General features: G+C 50.6%; 1 protein-coding gene across 2 annotated transcripts; it reads left to right on the top strand.

Annotated features, from left to right (window-relative positions):
• The first annotated feature begins 421 nt into the window (after window positions 1-421).
• On the top strand, window positions 422-21,063 carry TRIM26 (tripartite motif containing 26). 2 transcript variants are annotated; one of them, XM_014568322.2, is made up of 8 exons: window positions 422-576; window positions 11,051-11,651; window positions 11,822-11,917; window positions 13,228-13,458; window positions 17,469-17,491; window positions 17,980-18,095; window positions 18,325-18,357; window positions 18,901-21,063. In XM_014568322.2, the coding sequence occupies exons 2-8, from the start codon at window positions 11,214-11,216 to the stop codon at window positions 19,581-19,583; spliced, it is 1,620 nt and encodes a 539-aa protein (XP_014423808.2). In that variant the 5' UTR covers window positions 422-576; window positions 11,051-11,213; the 3' UTR covers window positions 19,584-21,063. The 2 variants fall into 2 exon arrangements, with proteins under 2 accessions (XP_014423808.2, XP_006195467.2); XM_006195405.3 differs by having other exon boundaries at window positions 424-576; window positions 11,168-11,651.
• Window positions 21,064-21,600: the final 537 nt, after the last annotated feature.

Below are 21,600 nucleotides of genomic sequence, written 5' to 3'. Positions count from 1 at the left end.
ATCCTTCCTGGTCCAGGAAGGAAATTTAGGCCACTTTGTGGGCAGGGAGTCCTATTTAATGTTGAGCACCTGGCGAGCGCCACTTCGCAGCCAAGCACCCTCAGACCCTGGTCCAGACCCGGGCTAAAATAGGGAGGAGTGGGTGGATTCTGGCATCCCAGAGCTCTACAGAGGGGTCTAGTTAGGCCTCAAAATACGGTTCCCTTCCACCTAGGAGCGCGGGAGCGCGCACCACGCGCCAAACTCGAGCTGCTGCAGTCTCGAAGCCTGGGCTCAGAACGATTTCAGTTTCCTTTCCGCCGCTGCTGCCCCACCCCCAGCGGCAGCCCGGGGATTTGCCCAGTGATCAGTGACGTATAGGGGACAAAGGTTCCCATTGGGAGACGGCGTTCGGCAGGGGCCAATCCGGGCGCTGGTCTGGGGGAAATCTCAGTGGAGGGCTCCGTAGAGCCCGGAGATTACCGGGCGGGGACGCGCCGTCGCGTTGGGTGCTGGCGGTGGAGCACGACCCGGAACTGACCGCCGCGGGAAAGAAGCGACCCCGGCCCGGGATTGGCGGCCCGGAGCTGGGGACCGGTGAGTAGGGGGCGCCCGGTGAGAAATGCAGCAAAGCAGCAGTCACACACGCGCCCCGGGGTCCGGGGGACCGAACGCGGCCGGGCCGCGCGCGGGGCGGGCTCGGGAGAAGGGTGAAGTTCGCCGCGTCCTCCCTCCCAGTCTAATCCTCCTGCTTGCTTGGGCCTCCATTCGCTCCTTCCTCGTGGGTCTTCCTCGCTTTCCAGTTTCCAACTCAGGCACCGATCCATTCTTGTCTCTAGAGGCAGAAGTAAGCGGGCCCAGATGACAGTCTCGTTGCTTGGAGCCGAGTAGACGGCCAGTCTGGTTCCACCATCAAAGTCATGGTGGTTTTTTTTTTTTTTTTTTTTTTAATTTGGTCAGAATAAACCGGTTTAGCCACGTATACTTGGAGCTGTGCATTCACTCCCTCTTCCAGCCCATTAGCACATTAGCATTTTCCGTGCTGCTTTTCTCCCTATATGGCCTTAGAAAAGCGTGTAAATTTATCTTTGTGGAGCAAATGCAAGGCAAACTCCCAGTACATTCCAGATTTTGACACCACATTCATTCATGCATACAACAAATATCACTGTCAAGGACCGTGCCTGAGCCTCCTGTTTAGCTGTTAGCTAAAACCATAATCCCTAGAGTGTCCCCCACCCAGTTTAAAAGAATCAGCTTTTTTAAAAAATAGACTTTTTAAATATTCCTCAAATTGCAATTCTTTTTTTTAAAAATAGTCTTTATTTTCTAGAACATTTTTAGATGTATAGAAAAATTGTGATGATAGTACAGAGTTCCCGATATACCCCAAACCTGTTCCCCATTCAACATCTTACATTTGTATAGAACGTTTGTTAAAATTAATGACCTATGATGAATATATAAATCACAATTGTACACTATAATTGGCTAACATACATAATGTATTCAGATTTCCTTCGTTTTTACCTAAGTACTTTTTCTGTTTCATGATCCCATCCTGGCTACCACATACCAACTACTTTTCATAATGCTCCGCTTGGCTGTGGCAGTTTCTCAGATTTTGTTTGTTTTTAATGATATTGAGAGTTCTGAGGAATACCCACCACCTATATTATATAGGCTGCCCCTCTTGGAATTCGTTTGTGTTTTTCTCCTAAGACTGGGCATATAGGTTACTAAGGGGAGGACCACAGAGGCAGATTGCCATTTTCATCACTTCACATCAAGGGAACATGCTTTATGACTTGATGTTGATCTTGATCACCTGGCTGAGATAGTGTAAGTATTCCCCACTCCTACCCCTCATACTGTACTCTTTGGAAAGTAGTCAAATTATGTGCAGCCGAACCTGAGGAGTGGGGAGTATGCTCTTCCTTCCTTAAGGGCAACTCTGTACATATATTATTTGGAATTTTTCTTCATGGAAGATGTGTCTTTTTCGCCTTATTTATTAACTTACTTAGTCATTTATTTGTATCACTGTGGGCTTATGGATATTTATTTTATAATTTGGGTTATAATCCAGTACTGCATCATTTTGTTGCAACTTTAACCAGTGGGAGCTCTTTGAAGTTGGCTCCCCTGCTCCTTTCTAGCATACATTTCTATAGATCTTTTTGCTGTTGAAAACACTTTCACTTATGTGACCTTGCTTGAACTTCAAACAGCCCAGCGAACTTGACAAGACGTTGTTATTCTTACCTTGTTAAGCAGTAAGGAAAGTGAGGCCCAAGAGCAACAGATGACTTCTTAGATGCCACTTACCCCAAAGGGAGTGACAGGCTATGCTCAGACTGGGGTGACTGCTACAGAAGACACTGAACTGCAGAAGAGAGACTGAGTTGAGGCTTTTTGGGGTGACTTCAGACTTAGACCTCCCCAGGATCAGAATAGAAAAGACATGGAGAAGGGAAGAAAGGTTTTGGAAAACAAAGGCTTAATTTGGCTGGCAACCAGGGTGAATTAAAACTTGCCAGTTTGGTAGAAATGCAGTGTTGACCTTTCCCCAACACTATATGTTGATCTGGGTAATGTTTGTGGCCAGGAGTGACTAATCTGAGGGGAGCCCTTGGAGCCTTCTGCTGAAGCAAGATTGTAAAGTGGGAAGGGGAGCGTGGTCGGGGAGAATGAAGATGATAAATGGGGCTCTGGAATCATGGGATAGCATTTAGTCCCATGAACATTTACAGACTTTGTGCCCGACACTGGAGATATGGAAAGATCACTGAGATGTGACCCATGGGTTCACATTCTGGATGGAAGAAAGATGGGTAGAAGTATCAATTAGGAAGTGGTGTGACAGTGCTGTGATAGCACTAATAATGTAATACAGTGTTTGCAGGAGCTTCCTGAGGGAGAGATTCATTCAGCTCGGAGGTGGGATGGGCACAGGAAGTACCTCACAGATAAGGGGGCAGATCTGATTTGAGCTTCGAAGGATAAGCTGGGACTGAGTAGATCATGTACTAGAGCGAGGGGTGGGATTGGAGGCGGTGAAGAAGGAGCTGTCTTTCCAGTTCAGTGTATCTAGCATTAGGCTGAGGCTAGATTGGTAAGTGGGGGCCAGATGATAGGGGCCCGGCTGTGCAGTTTTGACCTCAGTTAGGAGTTTTGAAGCAGGAGAGTGACTGGATGAGATTCATGTGTTTGCCGATCCTGGCAGGCTTTGCATAAGATATGCTACATTTCACAGAATCCGAGATGTCATCATTTATTTTATGTTCCATGTAGAAAAATGTCTTGCTAGTTAAATTATGGCATGCCAGTAATCACATTTCAAAGATGCTAACATATAACCGCAAGGGTATCTCCAATTTGGTGAAAAGTGGTAACTCCCTAGCTGGAGGCTTAGGGCCTTCCTTTCTCCAAGGAATGAATGGTTAGAATATCTCCATTCCACTCACTCATAGATGTTGAGTTCACTTGAAGAAACTAAATTTGATAAACTGACTTTTTCCTGCCTGACAGCAGATTGTAAAAACAAACAAACAGTAAAACTGGGATGCCTGATCCAAGGATTTCGTCTACTGTTTATTCTGCCTTAGTGGCTCTTGATCACAGTAGTGACTATGTTGCACAGTAAATGTGCTGATGCACTTGCCAAACCTTTATTTCAGTTTGTCCTGTGAATCACTTGGATGTGTCCTCCCAACTGCATTTCTTCATGGTTATATTGAGACCCAGAAAGGTCAAGAATCTAGCCCCGACCTGCACAGCAGAGTAGCTGAAGCTGGGTGATAATCTGGATTTTCATGCCAACCCAGGACTCTTCACTGAAGGCTTTGGTTAGAATGGCAGCTGGGGTGGAAGAAGATTCACAATTTCTAGGCGTTATGGAGAGGGGCTGTGATGGCTGAGAGCAGGTTGGAGATCTGTCATGTCCTGGCAGGTCGTATTCTACCTGTGGGGCCCAGAGAGAGAACAGACCTGCCACTTGGTGTCTACCTTGGCCACAAGACATTGTCTAAATAAAGAGACTGATTTTTCTGCGTAAGCTCTTTGTATATTTCAGCCTAATAACGTTCAACAACTTCCTGTGCTATATATGGTAGCGTTTTTTTGTTTGTTTGATTTTTTGCAGATAATAGACAAGTCCAAGCTCGCTGGGCAGAAAAGGCATTTATTAGCTCCAGGGACACAAAAGTCCAAGGGTAGGCTAGCTTCAGGCACAGCTCGATACAGGTTTCACTAGATGCCATCAGGACCTGGTTTCTTTCACTTCATCCCTGGGTTGGCTTCATTCTCAAACATGCTAACCCTCTGGCTAGCTGTTCTAGCAGCTCCAAACCATATGACCTCACTTCTTGAAAGGTCTCAAGAAAAAGTTTTCAAGAATCTTTTTTTGCCCCTGTTTCTCAACTAGGTCTCCTTGTTACTGGCTGTAACTGAATCATGTTCTACCCCTGAAACAAGCACTGTGGCCAGGGGTGCTTAAGGCTCATTCTCTTGCTCCACCCTTGAGCTGAGAAGGAACTCCACCCTGACCACATGAATCCCCAGAAAGGAACTGGGTAAAGTTGGCAGGAGAAGGAAGAATGAAACCCGGCAGACACCCCCCCCCCGACTCAAAGATAAACATTTACAGCGCTTATTCGTTGAATTAAGGGCACAGTATCTGATCTACTGCTGTAGGGCTGATTCCCTGGCCTGTTACTGGGCCTCTCATGCTGTTTCTTTCTATTATTTTTTTAAAAGCATTAAACACACACACACACAATGGGATTCTATTTCTCATTCACTAGATAGGCAAATTTTTTTTTTAGAGTATAAAGCATCTATTACATAACTTTTAAAAATTGAGGTATCATTGACATATTAGTTTTAGGTATACAACATAATGATTTGGTATTTGTGTATTTGTAAAATGATCATAATAGTCCTATGAACATCTATCACCATAGTTTCAAAATGTTTTCTTCTTGTGTTAAGAGCTTTCAAGAGCCACTCTCCTACCTGCTTTCAAATACGCAGTACAGTTATTTACTATAGTCACTGTGGCGGAAATGTAAAAGGTGACAATATCAGGTGTTGGTGAGACCGCGGAGCAGCGTGGGTGCTTGTAGCCTGCTGATGGGGACGTACACTGGTACAGCCGCTTTGGAAGCAGTTTGGCCTGATACAGTCCACTTGAGATGCATCCTACTTGCCCGTATTTACTAGGGCACTTGAGCAGAAATGTTTACAGAGTAGTGTTTGTGATTGTCCCAAACTGGAAACAACTCGGGGCCATGATAAGTAGGCTACATCAGAAGTAGAATTATGTAATTGTCAGGAACAAAATCGGCTCACAGTCACATGAATGAACCTTACAAGTGTGATGTTGGTAGCCCCTGCCCCCTCCAAATGCAATATGATTCCACTTATTTGAAGCTCTAAACCAGGAAAATTAAGCTGTATTGTTCATGGGTGCATACCTAGTACAAAACTGAAGAAGAGGGAAGGAGCGATTATCACTGTTATAATTTATTCCAAAGCAACCATTTTCTGGGACGCAGCTTTTTCTTCTCTCCTGGTTTCTGTGCGTTCCTGGAGCCAAACCTGCGATACTGTGAGCCGTGTTGTGCAGGTGATGGCAGCCCACTGTTATCGCTGCTGCGGGGAATCTGAAGAAATCGCCTCTTAGTACTTTCCCATCTTGCTGGAGGGAAGGGGCAAGCGGCTGAGATTGTTTGCACTCATTCAGCAGACACTTAGGAAGCATTTTGCAGGCATCTGATGCTCTGTGCCTGGACTTTATTCACTTCCCTCAGCCAGTTTTTATTGTTTCCTCTGTGCCAGGCACTGTGCTAGATTCTGGGGATGAGGCGGATGCAGTCTCTGTCCAAACGTGGTGGGAAAAGCTGGTGTTAAATGAGTAATTATACTCACTAGATGTAAGCTTTGGGAGGGCAGGGATTTTCCAGTTTTTGTTCTCCGCTGTATCCTCAGTGCCTGTCACTTAGTAGTCACCCCAAAATATCATCAGCTATTGAATGAATGATGACAGCCTTCTCCTTAAAAGCCTCAGAGGCACTTTAAAGCCTTGTCCCATCACCTCCCAGTGGCTGCTGCCACCATCACCCCGACTATGCAGAGCTTGTCTCTGCGTGGCCTTGCACAGTGCTTCAGAGCATCGCTGATGTTCGGCCCTGTGGGGGAAAGTAACCTATGTGTGACCTCAAGAATGCACTGTCCACTATCTCCTGAGATGGCCTGGTGCCCAGCCCACAGCCACAACCAGGCTTGAAAATCTGGGGAGTCAAGGCCTTTGGTGTCATCAGCAGGGGCATGGGCACTCCTAGTATCCAGATCCAGATCACTCACTTTTCGCCCTGAATTCTGTGCTCTCTGGCTTTGTTAGTGGTGTCTCACAGAAGTTCATTTCTAGGAGAATTTGCTTATTTCAGCCTAAGAAGTCAGGATTAATCTGGAGCCCCAAGAGCCCTTTGAACCCCTAAGGGGTTCCCATGGGGCATGGAGCCCGAGGCTGTGCTTTGGGATTACACGGAAGAAGGGCTCCTTGTTTGGAGCCTCACATGTGGACTTGAGAAGCAGCCTGGAGGCCAGAGTGCACTGCAGGGACTGGAGGGGTCCTTTCCCTCTGAAACTGGGCCAGGGTAGGGAGATGGTGAAGAGTGTGAGTGTCTGTCCCTTACCAGGTGTGGCATTCCTGGTGATGCTTCCCTCAGCTAGTTTTTGCAGCTCACAGTGGTTCTCACAGCAAAGAATTGCGCATGACATCCACATCCTGACTGCGTTGCCAGAAATATGTGGTGTCACCTCGGCCAGCCTGTTGACATACGCAGAGCAGGTATTTACAAGTCCCGGAGAGTAGTCGGGGACAGGTGGATCGTGGGGCAAGGGGAACTCTGGAAGTCGGGAGTGTCTCCAGTTCTGCCTGGTTCTGGGGAAACGCAACCAGCTTCTGGGTTATTGAAGGGACAGAAGACCTGCCTATCCAGAGCAGGGGTGTGTGGCCTCTGGTACAAGGTAACTCCTGAAATGACTTCCTGCAGTCTCGGAATTCTCATTTGGGTAAAGGGCGTAGGGTGGACCACATCATCTCTAAGATTTTTTTCTGGCTCTGGCTTTCTGTGGTTTCTGTCCACCCAACAGCCAGGAATGGAGATAATGAGAATTTTACCCCCTTATTTTCCCCCAAACCTGTTGAGATAATCAGAATATGCTGAAGGCACAAAAGCAGAAAGGGCAGAATCTTGGGGGAGCTTGGTCAGTTGGGGAGGGGTTTAGGGAGAGGGTCAGTTTTGCGTTGTTGGCTCAAAAGGGTTGGATGTGGGGTGGGGAGCAGTTTGTTCAGGTCTGTTTCATCCGAACCCCGCTTCCTGTCATATCTAAGGCCAGGGTGCTTTTGGTCAGTGTCAGCAGTGCTACGTGCCCCTTTACTTCCGTCAGCACTCTTCAGCTGACAAAGCCCTTCTATTGGGATGACCTCATCGGAGCTTCCTGACAAAGGGGCTGGTATTTGACCCGCTTTCCAGTTTGCCTGGGCAGAGAAGAGAGTGGGGTGGGTTGGGCTGAGGCGTCAGCACCAGACACTGCTGTGCGCTCTTGGGAAGGTGCTTATCCCTGAGCCTCGGTATCCTCCGAAGAGTATCCTGATCATTAAATGACATAAGATGTGTAAGTGGCAGATAAGGTGGGTCCTGTGTAAGTGCTGCTGCTAAGAAGTCATCAGTCACCTGGGTATGGGGTTAGAGCCCAAACTTGACCCTGAATTCAACCCACAGATTTGCACCTCAGTTCTTGCATGTATTCAGCAATGCTATAGTCAGCCGTCTTCAATATGTGTTCTGTGTTCAAGGTGGAGCCTATATAACCAAGTAATGGGACTGAACATAGAAATGGACTGTGTATGTTTTGTTTGTCTCGTTCAGGAAGACTCTCAAACAAGTGCACATACAATTAGCGTTGCCTTCACTCCCTCTGAATCCATTCATTTGTTCAGTGCCTCTGTATTGAGCTTCTGCAAGTGTCAAGTGATTTTCAACATCTTTGGTAGTTACAGGCCCTTGTATGGATTCTTTTAAGAAGAATGGAAAACTCTAGCCCCTCTCCTGAGAAAACTTTTTATTTTATTTTATTGAACCATTGAAAAGTTAAGTTGTGGTCTTATAGTCCTAAATATTACAGCATGCATTGCCTAAAAATATGGATATTCTCAGACCTAACTTCAATAAATGCCCTTAAAAGTCAATAATCATTTCTTAATATGATCCAATACCCAGTCTTTTGTCAAATTTCCTCTAATTGTCCCCAAACTGTTTTTATAGTTTTTTTAAAACCAGGATCCAATCAAGGTATTTGCATTTGGTTGCTATTTCTCCTTAGTCTTTTAAAATCAAGAATAACTCTGTTTTATCTCTTATGACATTTGCTTATTCTGGACTTATGTGATTGTTTCCTCGTGGTGTAGTTTCGCTCATTCCTCTATCCCTCATATTTTCTATAAACTGGAAGTTAGGTTGAAAGACTTGATTAGATTCATCCACGTCAAACATTTTTGGCAGGACTACTTCAAGGGTAACGTGCAATTCACATGGTGCCATGTTGGGGAACATATGCCAGTTTGTCCCTCTATTAGCGATGCTGGATTTGGTTCCTGACTAAGGCCACCTCCAGGTCTCTCCCTTATCAATGTACATTAGGGAGTAACCTACTGGGTGGTACTTTGGCACCATGGGACAGTCCTGTCGCCCAGTACCTTTCACCTCACGGTTTTAGCATCTATTGATGATCTTATTATAATGGGAATTGCAAGATGGTGTTTTTCTAATTCTATTATCCGTCCTACACTTATTTACCAGTGTTCTTCTATAATCCCTAGACAGGTTTGTTCATCTAGTACGTATGCAGTCGTTTTTTTTTTTTTAATGGCATTACCGGGGATTGAACCCAAGACCTCATGCATACTAAGCACGTGCTGTGCCACTGAGCTATAACCCCTGTGCCCGATCATTTTCATGTAGTGTCGGGGGTTTAGAAGTTCATCAAAGCCCAGCATGGAGGCTGGGTGAAGATCACCTGCTCTAAGTAATGAGGGCACCTGACTGTGTCAGGTTTTGTATGGACAGAGAGCTGTAGCTGAGCTCTTGATAGTCCTTTTTATTCTTCCAATAACTTGCAACAGAATTAAATTCCCAGCCCCAAAGATAACACACGCTGTCCCCCTACAACAACAAAAGAAACAAATAAGTTTTTGAACTACCAAGCCCCTCAGCAAACGGAGCTGGTGAAGGACTCCAACGCCCACAGGAATCACCAGCACTGTGGCCCTTTCCTCCGTCCCAACCCTCTGTCAGGCTGTGTCACCTGGAGGTGCTGGGTCAGACTTACTTTCTCAACAGTGAAACCAAGGAGTTGGACCTGGCATTTCCTAGGATTTTACTAGTAATACTAGCATTCTAAGAACTTTATTACCTTCATTTGCCAGTTAAATTCCTTAATTCTTTCATTTGAGCTGTGTAGGTACATGTCTTCTCTACACTCATTACATCTCTAAAAGTCGCTCATCTCCAAATCCATCAGAGCTTCCGTCAGCCGTGAAGCCCTTACATTTGTACAGAACTTTTACTCTATAAAGCACTTTAACAGTGCTGTGTTAGAGCCTCAAGAAGTAGACTTTAGATTCCTGTGTTGTTTTCTCTTTGGGGCTTTATTTCTAGCTCATTCATGTCACTGCAGTGAAAGAACTCGAAGGCCAGTGAACTCGGTTGTAATGGACTTTCATGTACATGATCAGTAATCATATTGATTTGCCTGCGGTTCCAAGGGCTTCATTCCAGCCTCGCAGTTACCTGCGCACCCTGGCTGCCGGCTGTCTTCCCACGAGTTGCTTTCTGTGGGTCTGTGGCAGAGCATATGCCCCAGCCCCCTGCCCCACGAGGCCCACGTTTGCTTTAAATCGGGAGCACGTGTGTCACTATGGTGGTGCACCCTCACTTCCTCTCTTGCTGCAACTTTAAATTTCTGCTCTTGCTCTACTTGTGCTTTGAGTAGATTTGGGAGCCAAGGGTTCTGGGTTCTCTTAGATTCTCCTCTGTACCGTGCTTATGCTTAGTCCTTTCAACATGATTCCTTTACTCAACCCACTTAAAAACCCTTGAAGGTAAGTATCACTCTCCCCATTTTATGGATGGATGAACTGAGGCTCAGAGTATTAAATGGGTTCTCTCTTGTCACACAGAGTTGGAGACAGGAGGCAGCAGTTGGGTTGGGTGTGCTGAGGCTCCCTAACCTCAAACAGGAAGTGGGCCAGGCCTGCAAAGGTAAACAGGACTAAAGTCCTCTTTGTGCTCAGCTTCTGGGCTCCCTGTGAGGGCTAAGCCCTCATCAGCACATCACAGTCACAAACTACCTGAGAATTCCTCCCACATTAGTTTCAGTCGCCCTTATTAGCAGCACAGTAGCGAAGCCAGCTACACGGGGGAGTCACAGCTGAGAATGAGTCCAGTGTGGCCAGGCCATGCTCTGCCGGCAGGCTGGGTCTAGGTAGAGACCAGCGTTCCTGGGGAAGTGAAACAAGTCAAAAACTTCAGCACAGCCCAGGGAAACATCTATAAAGGAGGACACTGAAACTCAGGCTCTTGGTGCTTCTTGAGTCTTGATAAAGAACCTCAGTGCACTTAGCTCTTAGACCCCGAAATCTGGAGGGCAAACAAAGGAATCTTTTAACTCTGTCAGGGCCCCCCATGAAGAGTTGAGCAGCTTGTGCACTGCACAAGTAAGGCATCGCTGTGTATGTAACAGACATTGCAGATTTGTATATTATGTCGATTTTCCAGCTAGTTATCTAGTGTCTTATTTTGTCATAATTGGTACATTAGAGCAATTTCCCAACAGATGGAAGGAAAGGGTCTTGAGGTAGGAGTGCTTTCCCAGCAGCACGGCATGGGCTGGTGGCAGCCCTGCTCTCCCTTCTCTGGGCCTCAGTTTCCTCATCTGTAAAATGAGTGGTTGGACTTGAGGATCGGTAAGGTCCTATCGCTCTGATTTTGTGTGAGCCTTGTAGGAGCTGCTCAGCGTCTGTCGAGTGACAGATTGGTCACTGGAGCTGGCAGCCCTGTACGAGGCTGCCACTGCTGCCCCCCTGCTGTGCCTGCTCTTGACTCCATGTCTGGTCTCCAAGGAGAAGTCCCACCAGCGAACAGGGACCCCTCTGAGCTAAGGACACCATGGCCACGTCAGCACCACTGCGGAGCCTGGAAGAGGAGGTGACCTGCTCCATCTGCCTCGATTACCTGCGGGACCCGGTGACCATTGACTGTGGCCACGTCTTCTGCCGCAGCTGTACCACCGACGTCCGCCCTGTCTCAGGGGGCCGCCCCGTCTGCCCCCTCTGCAAGAAGCCTTTTAAGAAGGAGAACATCAGGCCCGTATGGCAGCTGGCCAGCCTGGTGGAGAACATTGAGCGGCTGAAGGTGGACAAGGGCAGGCAGCCAGGGGAGGCGGCCCGGGAGCAGCCGGACCCGCATCTGTGCGCGCGGCACCAGGAGAAGCTGCACTACTACTGTGAGGACGACGGGCAGCTGCTGTGCGTCCTGTGCCGGGAGTCCCGGGAGCACAGGCCCCACTCGGCCGTCCTGGTGGAGAAGGCCGCCCAGCCCCACAGGGTAAGCCTTCCTCACCCCCGCAGGGCGGGATGCTCTGCTCGGCATCCACCTGGAGGCCAGGCCCGGCTCAGACCCCTTTGAAGGCTTCTTGCTGCGGAGGACCAGCCAAGTCCTCCCTCCTGCCTCAGGCCAGAGCAGTCCACCTGTCCCCACTGCTTGTCTTTCTACAGGAAAAAATCCTGAACCACCTGAGTACCCTAAGGCGAGACAGAGACAAAATTCAGGGCTTTCAGGCCAAGGGAGAAGCTGATATCCTGGCTGCGCTGGTAAGTGAGGCTGTAGAGGGGAAGCCCTGAGGCCGAGAGGAGCAGGAGCTCCCAAGGCCCAGCTGCAGGGGCACCCTGGCTCCCTGGGAGACGGAGCCCTGACTGGACTGGCAGCCGGGGGGCCTGGGCTTTGGCTCAAGCCCTGCCAGTCTGGGCTCTGTGCTCTGGGCCCACTTCCTTGTCTCGCGAGTGAGTGGGTTGCCTGGATGTCAGCTAAGGTCCTTCTCCTTCTGTGACTCTGCTGCAGGCCATGTCTGCTTGGCAGAGCCAGAGTGCAGGGAACCAAGTAAGGCCCAGCCTGGTTCTTCCTTCAAAGAGAGGGAGAAAGACATATTCCTGAGAGTGCAGGGGAGCCGAGGGTTTGGAAGGTCGGAGCTGGCTCCAGGATAAGAACTGAGAGAGGTAGGCTGGGCAAGGCCTGACCAGCTCTGAGGACACTGTGTCTAGTGAGTCCTGTGCCTGTGGTTGCCAGTAGTTAGAAAACAGGCAGTGTGTGTGTGCTTGATTAGAGATGGGATCAGAGGGGGAAATCCGATAAGAGGATTCCAATTTTCTGGGGGAAAGTCAGTTGGGGAAGTAGACACTATGGAGGGATGTTGGGGCCAGTCCCAGCAGTGACCAGTTAGGCACTGGGAGAGAGACAGAGTGAAGCGGGAGGTGGCTCAGGACCAGGGAGTACCTCTAGGCCCTCATTGTGCAAGGACTCCTCCAGCCCAATATTAATTAGTCAGTGAGAGAACCGAGGATGCTGATCAGATCCCTGGCTGGACACGGCAGGGAAACTCGGAGGCGGTAAAGGACATGGTCCCTGAGCACAGACGTTCCAGTTTCACTGAGGAAACAGGATAGAGTCTTACATGTTAGGGATGGGGCACACACACAGAACTTTATACATAATGGAGGAGGGGTGCTGAAGAGAGGATTGGTCAGGCTCAGATGAAGTTTATCAAGGGAAACTTCCTGGAAGAGGCAACTCACAGCAGTTGGTATCCAGGAGGGAAGTGTGCTGGCTTGCAATGTTCCTCAAAAGGCCCCAGAACATACTGGTTTACCTAGGACAGATCAGTGGCAGGTGGAGTCAGGGGTCCAGTCCCGTGGTGTCTGAGGGAACTGAACTGATGGACTTACTGTGTCTTTGAGGAAAGGAGGTCAGCCCAGGAGTGCTCTAAAGCCCCTTCCAGCCCAAACAGTGTAGAATTCATGAACGGAGGTAGCTCGGAGCCAAGACCCAGCCTGTGCACCAGATCCTGGAGGGATAGTCCACCCCGGGGCGGAGGCGTCACCCCTTCTCCCCCTTCCCACCCCTGCAGAAGAAGCTCCAGGACCAGAGGCAGTGCATCGTGGCTGAGTTTGAGCAGGGCCACCAGTTCCTGAGGGAGCGGGAGCAGCACCTGCTGGACCAGCTGGCGAAGCTGGAGCAGGAGCTCACAGAGGGCAGGGAGAAGTACAAGACCAGGGGCGTCGGGGAGCTGGCCCGGCTGGCGCTGGTCATCTCCGAGCTGGAGGGCAAGGCGCAGCAGCCGGCTGCAGAGCTCATGCAGGTGAGAGACCTTCCCGGGGGCAGGGAGCCCGGAGACCAGGGCCACGACCTACGGCCCTGCTCCTCACTTACAGGACCTTGGAGAGGCACTTCCTCTCGGGGCCTCAGTTTTCTCATCTGAAGCATGGAGATGATAATCCTTATTCCCGCCACTTAGTCCATGAGCATAAGATGAGATAATTGGCATGGTGTCACTTCAAAAAGTGAATTTTCTACCAAAAAAAAAGTTTAAAATATTAAAAAGTGCTGTAGCAATGGAAGGGAAGATTACTAGTACATTCGTTACTATTCCTCCACCCTCATCACTGCCATCACGAGCCTGTCTTCTAACAAGTCACTGGCAGACACTGGGCCAGGGGAAGCTCTTGATGGTTCTGGAGATGAGGAAGCCTATAGGGTTGGGGTGGCTGAGGGAAGGCTGAATGGCGGCTTCTCTCAAGGACCCAGAGGGTCTGGAGGGGATGGGCAGCTGGTGAAGGAAGACAGAGGCAGCCGTGGTTTTCTCTGGGACTGTGAAATTACCCTCAAGAGAAAAAGGTAGAGAGCAGGCAGGGTGCCTCTGGAGCACTTCCTGGAGGAGGTGGCTTTGATGCTGCGAAAGGGAGTCATGGACTGGAGAACAGGTTGCCAAGTTGAAGTGACACCACAACTCCTTCCACCGGAGCCTCCCAGAGGAGTCATACTGCGTTGAATGGGGCTCAGCAGCCTTTGGAGGGAGCATGCTCGATCTTTCTGCTTCCATGGGCCAGGAGAAGGCCTACGTAATAATCTCTTCCACTTGCTGTTGCTGGGGGTGGTTGGGCCTGTCGGCTGTGGAACTACCTAGGATCTCCCCTAGGAAAATGCTGTCTCTGGCCAGTGGCAGGGCCAGTCGGTAGTGGGACGCTGGGGAGACATGGTCAGGCGAGCCCTCCAGGTACCTGTGCCAGGACAGGTAGCCTCTGCCTGCCTCTCCACCTTTGTGGATTCCGACTCATGCATCGGGACTGGCGGGGACATAGAGCTCTTCAGGCCAGCACCCCCGATGAAGTCACTGAGGGCCAGAGAGTGGAAGCGTTTGTCCTGGGCCTCTGGACTTTTGTTCTTTTCTCTCACTTTGTCCAAATGTCTCTGGCTCCTTCCTTTCCTCCAGATGTCATTCTGTTCCCTTGAATTTCTCTCTTGAACTCTGACTGGGTCACTTGCTGCCTTTCCCCCTCCCCCACCTTCTCCTTCAGGGATGCACATCCTTCCTTTCCCCACAGCTGCCGGTTTCCTTTCCCTGCAGCCGCCGCCACCGTGTGGTTGTGTACTTGTTGGAACAGAGAGAGGGACGCAGCTGGGGTGCTGTGGGGGCTGAGATCCCGTTGCGTCTGCCCAGAGGGGAGCCTCTCCCCATCCACCCAGAAGAGCCTCCGAGACCACTCAGACTGAAAGCATCCATGGGGCCGGGTGGGAGGAGTGAGGGAGAAGAAGTGGGTGTCTGCCGAAAGCCAGGACAAGAAGTATTGGTGCTGGTGCGTTGTATCTGTGTGTTTTGTTTGCGTTTGCTTTTGCGGCAGGGGAACTGGACAGCTAACTCCTGAATTGTCACTAGTACTTCCCCAGAGATTATTTGACTGTCAATGGACAGTAAGAATGAGGCCCTATTAAGACAGGGGCCCTGATCCAAAAGTGGTAGAGAAATACAGGTGAGAGGGAAAAGCAATGGGACGAAAGATGAAAAACAGAGGCCCTTTGACAACGGTGATAGAAAAAGAAAGAAAGGTCTCTGGACCGGGAATATCAAGACATTAAAGGGAACTAGGGGATAAGAGAGGCCAGAGAGACACTGGAGCCCTCCTGCTTCAGCCCCGCACGGCCTTGCAGGGCAGGGTGGCAGGTCACACGTCTGCCTCTCCCGCTGCTGGTCGCCTTCCACACCCATGAATAGCCTTCGGGAGTGCTCTCTGTTAATGCCCAGCATGTCCGTGACGCCTGCCCCAGCCCCTCTGCTCTGACGGCCTGTTTCATGACAGCCCCAGGCATCTGGGGGAGAGAGGCCGTCCAGGAGCCTTGGGCAGGTTGCTTCCCTCTGGAGGCCCTGTGTGAGGCTGCAGGTCGCCCCAGTCTCCCCTTCTGTGTCCTTTGGGAGAAGGGTTCCTGCACTGGTGCTCCGGGTCCTCACAACCTTTAACCCTTAGATGGGCTTCATTCTCTGTTCTAGCAACTCCTGTGTCACCAAATATGTCCCCTTGGCTCCCTGACCCCACCCACCCACTGCCCTTTTATTTGCCCTTTGATACCACGAATCTCAGCAGAGTTGTTGGCATACCCTCTCTCAAGATTTGTCACCCTGACCTCTGAAGCCGGCTTGGACTTCCTTCTTGTGACGGACAGATTAGAGGGATTTGCCAGCAACTCACAGCCAGTCCCCTGGGCAGTTGCTTCGTGGTTGGGGCGGGTGGAGTTCTGACCTCTTGTATGGCCTCCCCTGGAGCAAAGCCCCAAGTTCTTCTTGAGGCTTGCTGGAACAGTCCACAGCAGCCACAGTTGGGTGATGTTCCATTTGTTTCCCAAATCTCGCTCTCTCAAAGAGGCCAGGCTGCGCCCACCCTCACCTGGTCCCCCTTCACGCTCCTCCCCTTCCTACAGCACTCACCCCATCACAGCATAGCATAATGGATTTGTCGTGTTGATTGTTTGCTCTCTGCTTCCCCCTACTAGGCATTTGTGTCTCTTTTTCTTCCCTGCCCTATCCCAGGCTTCTAGAGTGGTGCCAGACACACGGGAAGCACTTAATTAACATTCGTGGAATGAGTGAAAGGAAGGCAAAAATTAACAGAATATTATGGAGGCTTTAGACTCATAAAAGAGAAACAACCAGCATCTCACAAGAATCCCCCTCCCCATGTCCTGTCACTTATATGACACCATCCTCCCTCCTGCTCAAGCCACTGCCTGTCCTTGATTATCCTTCACCAGTGTGCCCAGGGTCTCAGACACACCTGGAATGTGCAGCTTCCCTGACTCCAGTGAGTTCAGGCATCGTTAGTTCTCACCTGGTCCACAAAATAGCCTCCACACTGACCCCTGGCTGTCCCCGCTGCCATGTTCACAGTGCTTCCCTTAACCCATTCTGATCTGATTGATCACTTGGGATTTGGCCAGCTGCTGAATCAAGCAAGTTATTTCTCTCCTGGTAACAATATTCAGACGTGAGGGGTCTAGAGCTGTCAGGGCAGCTGCCTATGCGGTCACCCAGAGAGCCGGTTACTTCCATCTGGTAGTTTCACTCACCTCAAGGGATGTTGTCCTGAGCTGTGTAGTCAATGTTGGGCTCACCACCACTGTATCCAAAATAGAGCCAAGGAAAAAGGGGAAGTAGAATGGGATTTCTGTTTTTAAAGGACGTGACCCCAAAATTATAGTCATTGCTTCCTTTCACATCGTGTTGGCTGGAGCTTAGTCACGTGACCAGGCCTGGTTACAAGGGAATCTGGGAAATGTAGTCTTGCTGGGTGGCCCTGTGCCCAGCTATTACTCCACGGGTTCTGTTATTACAAGGAAGAAGGGGGAAATGGGTCCTGGAGGACACTTAGCAGTCTGAGCCGTGTGGAAAGCAGATCACATATAGCACTCCTCTACTTGAAACCCTTTGGTGGCTTCCTACTGAATGTGGAATGGAACTTGAACTCCTTGCTCTGCCTGTCCAGCCCTGCATGATTTGGCCTCCTCTCCCAAGCCCCTTCCCACCTTGCTTGCTTCCCATTCTTCACCTGGCCAGCACCTTCTTCAAATCTCAGTGCAAGTGTCATCCTCTCAGAGAAGTTGGCTGTCATCCCCTGCCCTCCCTCTGTCATTATGATTACTTTGTTTATTTACTTTATTTTTTTGTTGTTTTATCCAGTGCCGCCACTAGAATGTCAGCTCCATAATGAGGGGCCGCATTTATTTTGTTCAGTGATGCATCCCCGGTCTTTAATAGTGTTGATGCGTATGAATGATGTCTTCTTAGAGTCACATTGATGCTTATGCTGTCTTCTCTTCCAGGACACCAGAGACTTCTTAAACAGGTACAAGAGTTTCCTCTCCACAGTGCACCTCATTTTCCTGTTCCTGTGTCCTTGTCCCTGTTCCTTGACCATGGTCCATTTCAGTTAATGGGGAGTGATGTGGGGCCAAAGGGACCCGTACTCCATGGTTCATCCTGACGACCTTCCCTCCTGGGAAGCAAGAACACATCCTTGAGAACTGGCGGAGACTTGCTCTGTACCAGAGCATCTTCCCTGTTACCTCCAACTCCTGGGTCCACGATCTATATCTGTGATGGGACAGGGTGGCAAGGGTAGGGCGTGGCTTGGCAGACAAAAGTGCCCTGGATGTTGAGTCTGCTGATGGTCGTAAGTCCTGGCTCAGTCCTGGGCAGTTCACTTAGTGTCTCTGAGGCCCTGTCTTTCTGTTGCCTGGGGATGATCATACCTTTCCCTCCCCCTCCACACGTGTGAGAGTTGAGAGTAATGTAAGGAGATCTGAGTAACAGGTTTGTCTGTCATCTTCTCAGGTATCCACGGAAGAAGTTCTGGATTGGGAAACCCATTGCTCGAGTGGTTAAAAAAAGGACAGGAGAATTCTCAGATAAACTTCTGTCTCTGCAGCGAGGCCTGAGAGAATTCCAAGGTGAGGACTGGGGAGGGCATGGGTGCTGCTTCAAGAAGAGGGTGCCTGCTCCTTTCTGCCTGATTCTCTGCCCTCACTCCTCTGAGGTCTCCTGGTTGTTTTCTCTTCTTAGGATCTAAGGGCTGGAGCCTTGTTGTGAAATTAGTACTGTCTAAGTGAGAAAGGACCCATAAGTTTGCTGGGCTTGAGGGTCACTGCATGAGGGTCACTGTCCTTTTTTTCTCCCCAGGGAGGCTGCTGAGAGACTTGGAATATAAGACAGGTGAGTATCTAAAGGGTCGTCCCCAGATTTCCCTCAAATAAACAATACTCTCCCCACGGGGAGCCTTGCTGCCCGCAGGTAGCCCACTCTCTTATACCAGCTGCACATCTAAAGCCCCCACCTTGCATTTTCTGGCCAGTCTGCTGCTCCAGTCTGCACTGGAGGCCCCCATTTGCTAGTCTGACCCTTCCGGCCCCATGTTTGGTTATTCTGTCCTCAGAGGTCCTGCCACGGTGAGTCCTTTTCCCTGCGACTGAGTTCCTTCTTACCTGCCCTATCACGTGGCTCCTGTATTCAGAGCAAACTGGGACGGCTTCCTAAGGCCAGAGGCCTCTCTGCCCCAGGCCCAGCCACTGACCTCCGCCTCCGCCCTGCCGTCAGGTCGTGCACCGCACACCCGAGGGGCCTGTTCACATGGCCGTAGGTGTGGAGAGAGCCCATTGGATCGTGCAGTGTGGCAGTCCTGCCATGGACACCAGTGGAGACTGGGGGTTCCCTCCCAGCCTGCTGATGACACTGTTACTTCTTCCTTTGTCCCCACAGTGAGTGTCACCCTGGACCCACAGTCGGCCAGTGGGTACCTGCAGCTGTCGGAGGACTGGAAATGTGTGACCTACAGCAGCCTGTACCAGAGCGCTTACCTGCACCCGCAGCAGTTTGACTGTGAGCCGGGGGTGCTGGGCAGTAAGGGCTTCACCTGGGGCAAGGTCTACTGGGAGGTGGAGGTGGAGAGGGAGGGCTGGTCCGAGGATGAAGAGGAGAGGGACGAGGAGGAAGAGGGGGAAGAGGAGGAGGAGGAAGAGGAGGCCGACTACGGGGACGGATACGACTATTGGGAAACGGATGAGGACGAGGAGTCGTTGGGGGATGAAGAGGAAGAAGAGGAGGAGGAGGAGGAGGAAGTTCTGGAAAGCTGCCTGGTGGGGGTGGCCAGAGACTCGGTGAAGAGGAAGGGCGACCTCTCCCTGCGGCCGGAGGACGGCGTGTGGGCGCTGCGCCTCTCCTCGGCCGGCATCTGGGCCAACACCAGCCCCGAGGCCGAGCTCTTCCCGGCGCTGCGGCCCCGGAGAGTGGGCATCGCCCTGGATTACGAAGGGGGCACCGTGACTTTCACCAATGCAGAGTCGCAAGAACTCATCTACACCTTCACTGCCACCTTCACCCGGCGCCTGCTGCCCTTCCTGTGGCTCAAGTGGCCCGGAACACGCCTCCTGCTGAGACCCTGAGCCCCGACTCCTGCTCCCAGCCCCACACCTGCAGATGCTTCACTTCTCTGGAATTCCAGTGCTCTGTGGCAGGGGGAGGAGGTGCCTGGCCAGAGCACCCAGAGCAGGAGAGAGGTGGGACCCCTGTCCGCTGCCACTCCCCTCCCTGTGGCTGTGGCCCCCTTGAGATCTCACTCCGTGCTGTTCCCTCCATCCTGCCCTAAAGCTCTTCTCCCACCTCCAGTGGTTCCCAGGCTGACTTCTGACCATGAAGTCCTTGAGGTCTCCTCCCTCCCTCCTGCCCATGGCCTTTGACCCAGCTCTGCCATCTCCTTGTTCAGTAAGAGGCAAGGCAGCATCTTCTTGCCCAGTGTGGCATCCAATGCCAGCTGCTCTTAGGAAAGACCAGTTGACTCCTACACCCAGGGCCATTTTACTCTTCTCTAATCCCATATCCTTCCCTTTGCCCAAGCCCACTTTGCCACCTGCCTTTCCTGGTACTTTCAACACACCTACTGCCATCCCAACTCAGAGTCAGTCATACATGAAAATGTTGAAAATGAGCTGAGTGGAATTCCACTGAGGCGTCCTAGGCCATTGAAGCCGCCTAGAATGCCCGTGGAAAGCATCTCCTCGTAAGGTCCAGAGTCCTATGCTTCTCTGAGACCAGGGCTGAGTTTGTGGGGTTTCCAGAAGTGGGAGCGGGGCCTCCCTGAAAGCATCTAAGGGCCGAGGTGGGGATCGGGATATATGCGGCTTTGGGGTAACAGTATCACCTCTAGGGGATGGTCCTCAGGAGGAGAGTTTTTGAAAGAATCCAGGGTATCCTGCTCTTGTCATTGTCAGTCCATATAAAAACACCAGGGCAAAGAAATATCCAGTCAAGCAAAACCTGTCCTGCCTTGGAAGCCCTGATCTGTTTTTGCAGCAGGATATTAAGCTTCCATTATTGGCCCTACTCAAGATCCAGGTTCCTTTTTCCCAGGAACGGGGCTGGGGAGGGCAAGATGGCTGTGCCAGGAGAAGGCAGCAGGTGCCCCCCCCTCAAGAACCCACAAATCTTCATGTCAAGAGAGGAATCAAAGCGTATCTTCTTTGCCCACGGGCCCAACCCACGTCCCCGTCTCTGTCCAGGCTCTGCTAGTGCTTGCTGTTTGGCACAAGCTCCTGCTCCAGCCATATTACCTCGCAGCCTTCGACCTCATCCATCCCAAGCACTCTGCCAGCACCCAGCTTAGCCAGTCTTAACTCCTCCCCCTGCTCTAAGAGACTGTTCCCAGCCGCTGTGGATCTCGGTGGTCTCTTCGCCTCGACATCATCTGAAGTTGCACTCTGTGTATTTCACGTGCTGCCTGAGTCATGCACATCTGATTTCTGCCTCTAGTTTTGTAAGCTCCTTGAGGGCGGATACTGTATCTTATACTTCTCTTATATTTTCCATAGCACCTAGTGCAGTGCTGGGCACAGAGTAGGTGCTCAATAAAAACATGTTGAATAAACAGCCTGGGATTCGTCTATAACTCAGATATTACCAGACCTTTGCAGTCTGTGGCTACAAAGAGGTTCCGCTGACAGCGGTAGCCCAGGGCTTCTCTCCTGGGCCCCTTCTGGGTCCTTGAGAACTCTGCAGCTTTGCCTACTGTCATCTTCATACATGCATGTCATTTCTGGAAGTCCCCAAAGAAGAGCCCTTCCATGGGACACTTAATCAGCCATTGCCAAGGGTTCCATCTCGTTCTTCCTCTCCTGCAGTGGTGGCCCTGCACTGAGGTTCCTGTGTCTGTGGAGTGTGGGGCTCCCACGAGAAGGGTGACGTCCGGCATGACACACCCACAATCCTTCCTAGGAAAATAAACTGCCCCAAAGGAAATGTCACCTACAGAGATTCAGTGCTGTCTCCAGTACATTCAACTATCTGACCATTTCCTGTCCTCTTTTGATTTTCTTAAATTGCCATCTTAAAGGTAGAAAAAGGAGGGTTACACAAAGTACCTCCAAGATCATACTAGTGGCAAAGAGCACATTTCCTCCCTGTACT

The sequence above is a fragment of the Camelus ferus genome, chromosome 20 (assembly GCF_009834535.1).
Source record: "Camelus ferus isolate YT-003-E chromosome 20, BCGSAC_Cfer_1.0, whole genome shotgun sequence".
Lineage (NCBI taxonomy): Eukaryota > Metazoa > Chordata > Mammalia > Artiodactyla > Camelidae > Camelus > Camelus ferus.
The sequence above is the reverse complement of the archived record's forward strand: the minus strand, read 5'-3'. Positions and strand labels throughout refer to the sequence as shown.